Raw genomic sequence first — 12,267 nt, 5'->3', positions numbered from 1 at the left:
TTATTCTATTTGCAGATCCCTTTAATTCTGCTGGAAATGCCTTGGCAGGTACAAGATTACAAAGTAATTACTCAACCTCACTATGACTAGGTTTACAAGAATGAGGAAATCACATAGACCTTCGGGGCTTATTTCAACAAATGAAATGTCAGACTGAGACCAAACGTAACTCCTTCAGGGTTTAATTGTGCCAAGCCAACAGATAAAACCAGATGAAGTTGTTTGGCCTCAGTCTGACATTTCATTTGTTGAAATAGTATATTATATATTCACTAGAAGTCATTATTTCATGAATATTTAATATTTTAGGAAATACTACATATTATTTTAATAAAAATAAGCAAAATTGCTATGTATATGGCAATATCAATTTAGTTTTATTTTTTTTTAATGAATAGAAAAAATTAAAAAACTGTAATAATATGTTACTAACAGTTATTTCTGGTATGACTATGGCGATTTTTATTTTCTATATTTTTACTTTATTGTTTTCTTTTTATAATCAAGTTGAGGAAACAATAATGAGTAGCAGAATATAGGAACTAATTTTATTGGTAAAATATTTCACCAGAGACAAATTCTTCCTCAGTTAGGGTTTGAAAGAGCTTAACCGTCTGTTACCTGCATCAATGAGACCCTGTATCTTGTTATTTCAAGAGGAAAAACAAAATTAAACTTTTTTTCTTAAGAAAACATTTTATCAAAGAGGTACATGAATTACATTTATCCAAGTTTATCTGAGATAACAATGCATGAAATCAAATACTAAGCCAACAGATATATAAGAATTCCCTCTTTTAAAGCCAGAGCTCCAGTAACAAAGACCCACTATCTTCCCATTTCCAAAAAGTAACAATGGAATAAAGTTACACTGATAACGTAATAGAAGAGAACAGACAGATCATGTCTCAGAACCACCTGAATAGGATCTCTGAACCCCTCCAGTGCATGAAGCACTAAAACATTCTCAGAACAAGTATTCTCTGTCTCCTTAGAATATGTCCATGTCCTCTATAGCAATTATAATTCAAGTATCTTATAAGAATTCTCCTAAAACAAGTACACCTGGTTTTGTAATAGTGTTCCAGATAGTTCATCACATCACATTAATGTAAACCACCATAAAAACTGTTTCAAATATGAACAAACAGATGCATGTGCGCGCAGTGTTCTGTCTGCTAAGGCATCTGGTTAAACATTTTAAAGGTCGTATGCAATAAATTTTAAATCATTACTTGACTTTCAAAGTTAATTATGTTAAATTAAAACAGAAAATCTTGAAATTTTTTTTAACAGTACTTGCCTTTTTTGCAGATTCAGAAAAGAGAACTCCATTGTTTCCAATGATACCTATTGGGTATCCAAATATTCGAGCAAATCCTCAAAAGAAAATTTTTTAAAGATTTATGTTTTTCAGAGGGCTTTTAATCCACAAAGAGACATCTTTATACATTCTTTAATTTTAGATGAAAGTTTAAAATGTGAAGAGATTTTGTCTATGGCACAAAACAGCTCATGTCACAATTTTTTATTCCTAAGTAGTAGAGTCTGGGGGTTTTTTTGGTTCTTAAAGGGTCATGTCACATGTGAAGTTATCCATTTGTCACTGACAGGTTTTTCATTAAATAATTGGCCTAGTGTGTCATCCATTCATTCAACTATATATGCATGCTGAGTATGTACCAGACCGTAGAGATACTCTAAAATATAACAAACCAAAGGTGTAAAACCCTTTAAAGGTCAATGTTCAGAGTTACCAGCTAGTGCTTAGCATGCCTGAAAATGCCTGGTAATGATAAGTTGTTTTTTGGGGGTTTTTTTTGGTGGCTGGCCGGCAGTAAGGGGATCTGAACCCTTGACCTTGGTGTTATAACACCATGCTCTAATCAACTAAACTAACCAGCCAGCCCCAAAAAGCTTTTAAAATAAAAAGGATAAACTCAGCAAAGACAATTTTAGAAAACAAACAAAATTTAAAAAAAAAAAAAAAAATACACAAGGGCAGTCTAGCCTAGAGGTAACCCAAATATAAAGTAAGAAATCCAGGTAAGCTTAGAAGAACACAACACTCCACTTTCATTTTCTCTCTGCATGCATCTTTTTCTTTCTCCTTTCCAGTGTCTCAACATCACCTCCACCACCACTCCAACACCCACCCTCACACACATAAACATGCAGAGGAAACAAGGGAGAAGAAAACAGAGGAATGAAGAAAAAAAACCAAAAACCAAAAACTGTTATTTTGTGAGGCAGATACTTGAGGTGATTGCAGAGGAGGCTAATTATTTTGCAAATCTGAAGAACTTGACTAGAGTGACCTTCCCAAGAGCGATTTCCAACAAGTCTCCTAATCATAAACAGGTGTCGAATACTTGGAGCCCGTTAATCAACACACAGCACTTGGTAAAACAGGTCACCGAAAGCACGCTACAGGAATCCCTGCAACTAGACTCTGTCACTGCAAGCTCCAGGTAGACAGGCTGTGGTGCCCAACAAAGCCAGTGCTCAAAAAAACCACTGAAGAAAAATTAATGAATAAGAGTGTTCACATATTAATAAGCCAGACCATTGTATTTTTAAAGATTTGTTTTTGTTCTTGACTCCGCCCTTGCCTTGATTTTTTTTTTTTTAATCATCATGTTATTTAATGAAACACTGATTTGATAGCCACCTAGATTTCTCTTTGTCTTCCAGGACTAAAACCCCAGCCAAAAGCCTATGCTGCACATCCTAAATGGCACTGCCACTTACAGAAGCAATTCTGTTTACCTAGCAGTCCACTCTTAGTGCTGCCTCACCCCACAGAGAGATGGGATCTAGCCCGTGACTCACTAGTCAGAGGCTACCCCTGCAGATGTAGAACCATTAACTACTCAGACGTTCAATCCATACTTGGCCCTGCCTGGGGATCTCTAGGCACAGACAGGACTTGCTGAGTAGGGTACCTGCCCCACTGTACTAGAAACACCCATAAAGGAAGGCCTTTCTCCAACGGCCTGATCCATACCTGAGTTCTAAAACATCCAAGAAACTACTAGGACCTACACATGGCAAGTGCTGAGGCAGAAGGAAACTTTTAAGAACTTCCAGACACTTCAGCAAAGTCTGTTTTCCCCTTTCACCTCCTCACCCTTTATGCCCACCCTCTCATCTCCTCCATTTTCACCCCCCATCCCATTCTCCTCTTCTCCTTCCCACTCTCCCCGCCCTTTCCCCAGCCCTATTGGAATTCCAGTAGTCAAGAAGAGATGGAGAAAACTGGACGTGTCCCTGGTATTCTAGGGCACAAGGGTGCCACAAGTCTTTCAGCAAGTACAAGGGAAATACATAAAAGTAGATGACAAGGACAGCCCATCCATCTTTAGATAAAGCAGAAACAGCTTTCACTTAAACTGAGGGTTACATCCCGAACTATTTGGTGACAAATCCTATCTATATATCAAACAAAAAGCTCTTAATCACTTAAACACCTAAAAACAAAAACATAAATTCCTCTCTCAGCATGAGCCCTTCTCTTGCTCACAAATCAAACCAGGAGAAAGTGCTGTGACTTATCCTTAAGCCTCAATGTATATTCGCTATTTGGATTTTTGTAGTGAATTTTTTTCCTGCTCAGATTAACTGCTATATTTTCAAGCTTTTTATGAACAAGTAAAATTCACAAAATTTGTTCTGCCACTTTCCCAAGAGAGATTACTATGGGTTTCGCATCTGTTTCAAATACTTTTCTTCAAAGGCCTACAAACTTAACACTTTAGATGAAAGAATTAACTTTTATAAACATCCTTATTTTATTTTTCCAGACATGATACGCTGTATTCTCAATCTGATATTTGCATGAATCAGAGGCTGTGAGGTTTAACTCACTCTATATCCCTCTGAAAAGTTAAACATCATTAAAAACTTACTAGTTGAATTGGAGACTAAAGAATAATGGAGACAGTGCTGAAATTTTCAAAATAATTATAGTTACCCAGAGAAACAAAAAGAACTACAAATATTTTCTACTAGTTTTACTAAAGGAACCTTTTTTGTGAATAAAGCTAATGTCACAAAGTCACAGATAAGGGCCTATAACCACACCATCTAAGCACCATCATTTTAAACTCTCTGGATCTATAAAGACATTCAGCTACAAATGATATTTATAAAACAGCTCCTTTTGAAAACTGATTCACACATTTGTAGTCCTCTAAATCACAAAGCTCATGCCAACTGTACCAAAGCCTTGAGACAAGAAATCACTAATTTTCAAAGCAGCAGAAAATGTTCATATTTTCAATTCTTTACCATTATACCTGTAACTAATGTGTCTCCATATAAAGCTTTGAACTCATTGAATCTGCTTCCATCCACGATTCTAGCAATGACCTAAGAGGAAAAATAACAATGTCCTTGAGAAATTATATTACAAAAGAATTTTTGCATTAAAGTTATTTATAAGAAAAACAATTCACAGTGAAGTTGTTACTTTCAAAAAATTTCAACCAACACAGAAAGTCTTCTCACTAGAATTTCACTTCACATGTATGGTTAAAGTCCTGAAGTCATTCTGAGCTGATATGACATTTCACTATAAAAACAACAGCACCATGTTGCATACAAGAGACTCCATGGGCTGGATGCTAGACTTGGTGCTTCGGGGACTGTTCAAATGTATCAGTGGAGGTTCAGGGAGTCAATCAGAAAGCAGGGTATAGATAGGGCTCAGAGTCAGAAGACACAGCCTCCAATTTCAGGTATCACATATGATTTGTGTGTCCTCAAATAAGTCACTTAAGTCCTCTGAGTCACTATTTTCACTTCTGGAAAGATCGAACAAAGCTATAAAGATATGATGAACTTGTAGCAAAGCAATCTAAGAAAATAATGCTGAGATAAAGGACTGGCTCTGACTTCCAGCTCTTCCACTGAGAAACTAGAGTCATAGGTTGGTTATCTAAAATCCTCTAAGCCTCAGATTCCTCATCTGTTACAAGCACATAAAGTAATAAATTAACAAATTAATAAAGATGACCTTTAAAAAGTGCTAACTAAAGCACTGGTTTTCACTAAAAGGTAGCTGTTATTATTATTAAGCCCTCAATAAAGTTTCACTCACTCTGAATCTGATATACATGAAGGATCCACCACATATTTATTGTTAATCTAAAAGAAGTAGAAATCACTAGAGTTCATCCTTGGGGCTCATCATTATACACCAGGACTATTTCAAAGAGTTCTACACATAAAGTACATTCCAAAGTACTTCAGAAACTATTTCAGATGACACTCATTATTCTTCCACACAGTTTGCATTTCCTTTTTCTGTTTACCACATCAAAGCCTTCTTTTGTACAAAGCAAAGGCTGAAAAATGAGTGAATGCTTCCCAACATCTTTCTTTCCATAAAACAAAAGCTTACTTTGATATGTTATATTTTGAAAATCTGATATTAAGATCATTCCCTAATTTAAAAATATTCTGTCAGCATAGATACTGAACAAAAGACTACATGCTTTATGCAAACAAGCAAAATTGTCAATCTAGATTACAGAGGACTATGTCAACAATCTGTAACCACAGCAACATCTTCACCTGTAATCAAGTCTAATCTTTGCTAATATCATATTGATCTAAAAGGGTATGTTTTTTCCTCCAACTTACTGACATTTCATCCATTTCCCAAAATAAGAACACAGAAGAGAAATAGTTGAAAATTACAAAGTTGCCCTATGTCATTGCTAATGTCCACAGGAATATGGAATCCTATTATGAACAAAGCACACTTTGTCATGGTACAATGAAAACTTTTCCATCATTAAGAGGATTCCCCCCTCCCCCCTTTTAGTACTTACTGTGTACCAATGATACCTACAGTATGGAAAGATATCTTTTCCATATATATTCCCTTTCCTTACTGAGATCCACATCAATCCCTAGGCATCCTAACAAACTTTAGCTTTGAAAATGGAATACACACACAAAGAGACTGACAGCTGGTTTATAGCTCACTGTTCCGCTTCTACATACCTCTCGGACATCAAAGTTCCTCTTAAGGTTAGCACCAACTATTCCATACAACTCATCGGCAGGAAATAAAGGATCTTCAGAAGGTTCAATGGTAACCTGCAGAAATATAGAACAATCATATTAACCTGTTTAAAAGCATGCTTTCAAGGTGACATAAGCCAAAATGCAATAAAAGATATAAGAACATACGCTACTCACATCCAGTTTCTTCTGATAATTTAGACTCCTCACAACCTTCCTAGTTAAGTGAAGGGCATGATGGTCATCCAAAGCATAGTGGTCAGTTACTCCAGACTTTCTACAGAGTAAAGCACACTAAAATAATCAGAACAAGGAAAAGGAAAATAATGAAATATCTTAAACCCCAAACATCTTTTTCTTATGAGGATGACAGCACTTTTACTTCCAAAACAGTTTAATAAATGTCATTTTATTTGATCTTCATAATGGCCCTGGCAAAACAGTACTGTGCTTGTTTTACAAGCAGGAAAGCCTGAGGTACACATAAGTACTTCGCCCTGGGACCATGAATAGCAGCACAGGAACCCACGCCTTCTATTTTTCAACCTTGACCTTCTCCTGCTAGATTACGGGCCTTGGTAAGGAGGGCTTCTGGGAAGTGCTCGTCCGTGCACCTCCAACAGAACTGTGTATGATGAAGTCCGACTGCAGATGGCGCTCATTCATGATGCAGCTGGCAACAGCACCAAGTGTATTGTACCTGAGCTTCTCATGAAGATGCCAACTGCGGTCTCTCATTTCTCAAAGACTGCTGAGCCCCCTCCTTACAAAATTACACCTGAGAGTAGGCTGTCACAGGTAACAGATAAAAAGGCTTGAATACACTGTTCCTTGGACTACGGGTAAAAATGGGAATTGAGAAAAGGGTTCTGTGGTGAGGGCCACGGAAGTTCCTCTTCAAAGGCAGCAAATGAAGCATGGGCTTGTCTGGTTATTAGTTCTGTCCCCATCAGACAGCTTGTTATCTCAGATGTAGATGTACTATGATTTTCCAACAAAGTATAAAAAAAAAAAATCTGTAAAGTCAGGTAAAAATATACACCTGAAAAATATATTGATATACTGCTTACAGCTTTACTTTTTTTCACAGTCAAAACTTTGCAAAACTTAATGCTCCTCAAACACTGTCTTCACCTCATTCCCCTGATTAAGCACCTACAAACAACAGAACTCCGCTTTGTCCTATACCCCATGTCACCCTCTCTCTGGGTTGAAAATCCACTGCAGCAGGCAAATCACTTTACTGTCTCCCCGTAATGGTCAGTAAGTGGCCAGATAGACAGTAACTCTGTAGCTGTGCTCCCCCAGCTGTGCTCCCCAAACAAGCAAGTGTTCTGTTCAAACTCAGGCACAACTCAACCTGTCCCTTTAAGCTTTTCTCTACCTCACTGCACTTCAGTCATTCCCTTAGTCGTTTTTCCTTTAGCCTTTAGTTGTAAAATCAGATGCATGTTAACATACTTATCTTGTAGTTTTCTTTAGTTCATTCACTTATTTTTCTTATCTGCCTAATTAAATTATAAATCTTTGAGGACAGGGACTAGACCTGAAATTTTTCTATATTACTCATAACAGTACAATCAATCTATCCACGATAAGTGTTCAGTGAGAAAGGTATGAATGAAAACCTGAGGTAAAGGGGTCCCTTAACCAACTATGTAAAAGGCATACCAGTGTTCTTTGATGGGAAAGTAAAAATGTTACTACCTATCCTCTTATCCCACCTCCTGGATCCTCCCATAGTCACCTCCCTCCTGGGGTTTGGGGTGTGGTAGAGCAAAAGGAGGTTTACTGCACGTGCTAGGCCACTGGGCTAGATGACTAGATCTACTTGCCATTTATGTCTAGGTTCGTTAGGGCATGGTCCTGGGCCTTCTTTTCTATCTTCATTCACCCTGAGGTTAGCTCATCTAATCCCATGGCTTTAAATTCTACCTCTATGTCGATAACTCCCAAATAAAGATCTCCAGCCCTGATCTGGACCCCAGACTCTAAGAACCAACTGCCTACTCAGCAGCATCTACCTGGATGTCTCACAAGCAGCTCTTACTTATCAGATTAGAGATGAATGCTTGATCCCTCTGCCCCATCCCCAAATCTGCTCCTCGTCCAGCCATCCCAATTTTCAGGAAATGAAACCATTCCAGGGCATCGTCTTTGTCACCTCACTGTCCTGTACCTCTTACATGAAACCTATCAATAAGTCCTCAAGTCTGTTCACCCCCTCTACTTTCACAACCACCTAAGCCACAGCACCTCTCACCTGTGCTATTAACTACCCGAATGGTCCTCACTTAGCTTCCTGCCGACACTCCAAGCATTCTCCACTTAGCAGGCAGAGGGATTATTTTAAATGACTATTTGATAATAGCACATCTCTGCTTAAAACTCTTCAATGGTTTCCTGACTGCTCTTAAAAAAAAAAAGAATCCAAAACCCTTAGTGACTGATTATGATGATAAACAGCACAATAAAAATGTCAGTTAACATTTATAGGTGCTTATTGACAGCAGGTATTGTTTCATGCAATTCAGCTGTGTTAGCTCATTACTCCTCACAACATTCTAGTAGGTAGATGGTCTTCTTACTCCTGAACTCTAACCCACAACGGTTAGACCAGCGACATGACGGAGCCAGCTCACATCTGACTCACAGGAGCCTATGACATGCACCTCTGCCTGATTCCACATAGCGTGGCATCATGTTGGTAGCTTTATTCTCCCCAGAAAGCCAGTTATGAAACATTTCCCTGCACACCCCGGGTCAAACCCACCTTCCGTATGTTCTCCCTACATCCTCCTCTGTCGGCCTTCTCACGCATCAGCCACATTACATGATCTTGTGGCAACTGTCCACTGCTGCCCACCTCTCTGACTAGAATGAAGCTCCCTGAGGTCAAAAACGTGCCTGTCTTATTACCCCAGCACATAGGACAGTACCTGGCAAAAAACAGGCGCCCAAGGGATCTCTGTTAAATAAATAAGAAACCTGTCATTCCAGTCCTTCTCAGCTATAATGAAAAACATCCGATGCTCTAGCTTGGCAATGCAACTCTACAGTTCAAAGAACTGAGTGTTAAAACAGCAAATTGAGAACAAATAAACTGTGGTTTAGTCTGGCAAGTTTAGCTCTGGGAAAATTAAGACTTCTTTTAAACAAACAAAATGACAATCAATCCTGGAAAGAAATGACTGTTTCTGTTTCACCTGCAATGAAGATCAGCACCTCCAAGATCCTCAGCCGACACCTCCTCTCCAGTCGCTGCTTTAACCTACAAGGATAAAAATCAATGGTGAGACTAGTCCATCGGAGAAATAAGAATGCAAATCTCCTAACCTAACTATATCTTTCTTTCTTCCACAGAGCTAACGAACATTGTGCTTTCTCATTCCACCCACCTAGCAAACCTAGAGAATATTATGTCTAGTCTACAAATGAAAAATCTGAACCCGGAATCATGAAGAACTTGCCCACAAGCCCCATGTTGAGCCCAGGCATTTCTGAGCTAAAAGCCAATCCTCATAAACGCCTCAACACACGTGGTAAAGCCTTTGCCTGTGCATGTGCTCCTCCCACTGCCTGGTGAGTTCCCATTTACTCTGTAAGTCCTACCTTGAGTCACCTGGTCTATGCAGCTCTCCCTGAGCCACCCAAGCCTCCTCATCATTAATGACACTCCATGGTATTACAGTAGTGCTTGCCCATCGTGGTCCAAGAGAATTCCACCTACTCTCTCCAACATGGCACTTGCCAGACTGTATTTCAGGCATTTGCATGTATCTCTGTCATTTCCTCTATACTATAAGTTCCTTGATGTCAGGAATTGTGATTTATTCATCTTTAAATACTCAATAACTATGCTGAAAAATTCGAGTTACTATCCCAAACTCTGTGCAATACCTCAAAGGTGGGAAAAAATCTCCAAGATTACCTAAAGCTAAGATCCAGCAGAATATGACCAAAATGAAAGAAATCTCAAGTAATAAATTGAGAATGATTTAATTATAGCCTGAGAAATTCTAACAGGAAAAAAAGAAAAATCATTTAATGCTAAATGTCAACCTGACCCCTTAGGAACTGTTTATTGATTCCTGAGTTGATTAATATGCTTCTTTTTCTTCAAGTAGAAAAAGCATGTATTAGAATAATGAACATTAATCTAAAATACTGCACAGAGATGACTTATTCACGACATCAAAAGCTCTGTCTTGAATAAAACATCTTTCCACAGAGAGAGGTAATTAAAATGTTCACCTCCAATTATTCCACCCCAAGAACTAAATTCTTGGTTCTCTTCTTTCCAAAAAATTCAGTGTAAAATAGCATTCAGTCCAGACAATAACCAATTGTAAGAGATGCCTGGTTATTTACAGTTGTAAAAAAGGAATAAACAACAGATATACCATATTTATTTGCAGGGATCTAACATCAGACTTAAAAAATAAGGATTTGTCATTGGTTAATATTTATTGAACACCCACAACATGTTTGATACTGTGATAGGTGCAAAAAGATCATAAAAGTCAAAGAAATTAAAACAGCTCATTCTACTAAATAATAAGTTCAGAAGATAAACAAAAGACAGGAGAACAAAAAGTTCCTTCAAAAACTTACCTTATTACTGTCAATTTTTTTCAACCACTCTAAGCTACTGATAGCAACAGCAACTGAACTCCACACTATGTATGAAATCTTCAAAGACTTTTTTCAACTTTCAGTAAAACAAGTGTCAGGATTTAGAATCTCTAGCAAACGAGGCGGCTGCTGCTGCTTTTTCCTACACTAAACAAGGTCCTTAAGGTAGACTACTGAACAAGGTTAAGTCTGAATCCACTGAATGGACACTGTAACTACTGACCCTCAGACAAAATCTTCTTTCTAAAACACTTAGCATTATCCTAGTATTATGATGTTGCCTATATTCCCAAAAAGATGTTTTCAAAGTTTAGTCATCTCTTTACTCATTTTCTAAAGAAAAATACGCAAGAACCACTCATGAAAGTTTATACCCTTTACTATAAAAAGGTAATGAGTGCATCTCCCTCTCATTAACCAATAACGGCTCTTACACAGACCAAGAGAAATGTTAAAGAATAGCAACACTGCAGGCTTTTTGAATAATGCCTTGAGACTTTCATCATATTTGAAATGGCAGCTCTTCAGGCTTACCTGACCCTCAATAGAAGTTATTAAAAATTAACACAATCATTTAACATTTAACAACACAATAATTTTAATCATTTAAAAGTCTGTGTAACACAGACTTTTGAACCGAAGAACTTATTTTTTGAAATATAATTCACATACCATAAAATTCACCACTTTAAAGTATACAATTCTGGGCCGACCGCATGGCGCACTCGGGAGAGTGCGGTGCTGGGAGTGCAGCGGCGCTCCCGCAGTGCAGGTTCGGATCCTACATAGGGATGGCCGGTGCACTCACCGGCTGAGCGCGGTGCAGACGACACCAAGCCAAGGGTTGCGATCCCCTTACCGGTCACAAAAAAGGACAAAAAAAAAAAAAAAAAAGTATACAATTCAGTGGCTTTTCATGTATTCACAAGGTTGTTAGATCATTTCCACTGCCTAATTCCAGGACATTTCATCTCTCTCAGAAGAAGCCTGTGCTCATTAGCAGGCACTCTCCACCCCACCCTCCTCCTAGTCCCTGGCAACTACTAATCTACTTTCTGTCTCTATGAATTTGCTTACTCTAAATATTACATAGAAGAGCGACCACATGATATTTGTCCTTTTGGGTCTGGCATAATGTTTTTAGGGTTCATCCATGTTGCAGTATGTGTCAGAACTTCATTCCTCTTTACGGCTGAATAAGATTCCATTGTTTTTACAGTATAAGCTTATCGTTTCCATGACTTTCTTTTCACCTATTTAATATTCTTGGTAAATTTTACTTATACAATGGGATATTTTGTTGTAAGGCGTAGTAATTACCTGTGTCTTTATTCCTGTAAAGCATAAGATCGTGTGACATAAGCACAGCAGAATACCAAATGCATTACTGAAAATCACTGGAATGGAGCTGCACAAAGGGCAGGTGAGGAAGAGCCTAGGATGACATAACCCAGTCATCAGTGCCAGCATCATGGGCAGGTGACCAGTGAGGTTGCACATGGACCCACTCTCAGAAGGGACCCACAACTGGAATTTAATGTTCTGTGGGCATCCTTTTGAAATTGCTAATCTTTGAATTCTTAAGCACTGAAATTCATC

The 12,267-nt window shown here is 38.2% G+C and overlaps 1 protein-coding gene across 1 annotated transcript in view; it reads right to left on the bottom strand.

Annotated features, from left to right (window-relative positions):
- The window catches only part of MCCC2 (methylcrotonyl-CoA carboxylase subunit 2), a 60,197-nt gene that overhangs the window by 12,873 nt on the left and 35,057 nt on the right, over window positions 1-12,267 (bottom strand). The window contains exons 8-12 of the mRNA XM_063087087.1: window positions 9,240-9,304; window positions 6,211-6,310; window positions 6,013-6,108; window positions 4,299-4,371; window positions 1,304-1,380 (exon numbers count right to left, since the gene is read on the bottom strand). Of these exons, the coding sequence (XP_062943157.1) occupies window positions 1,304-1,380; window positions 4,299-4,371; window positions 6,013-6,108; window positions 6,211-6,310; window positions 9,240-9,304 (411 nt within the window). The remainder of the gene's footprint in view (window positions 1-1,303; window positions 1,381-4,298; window positions 4,372-6,012; window positions 6,109-6,210; window positions 6,311-9,239; window positions 9,305-12,267) is intronic.

The sequence above is a fragment of the Cynocephalus volans genome, chromosome 2, assembly GCF_027409185.1.
Source record: "Cynocephalus volans isolate mCynVol1 chromosome 2, mCynVol1.pri, whole genome shotgun sequence".
NCBI classification, from domain to species: domain Eukaryota; kingdom Metazoa; phylum Chordata; class Mammalia; order Dermoptera; family Cynocephalidae; genus Cynocephalus; species Cynocephalus volans.
This window is presented reverse-complemented; position numbering and strand designations above follow the sequence as displayed.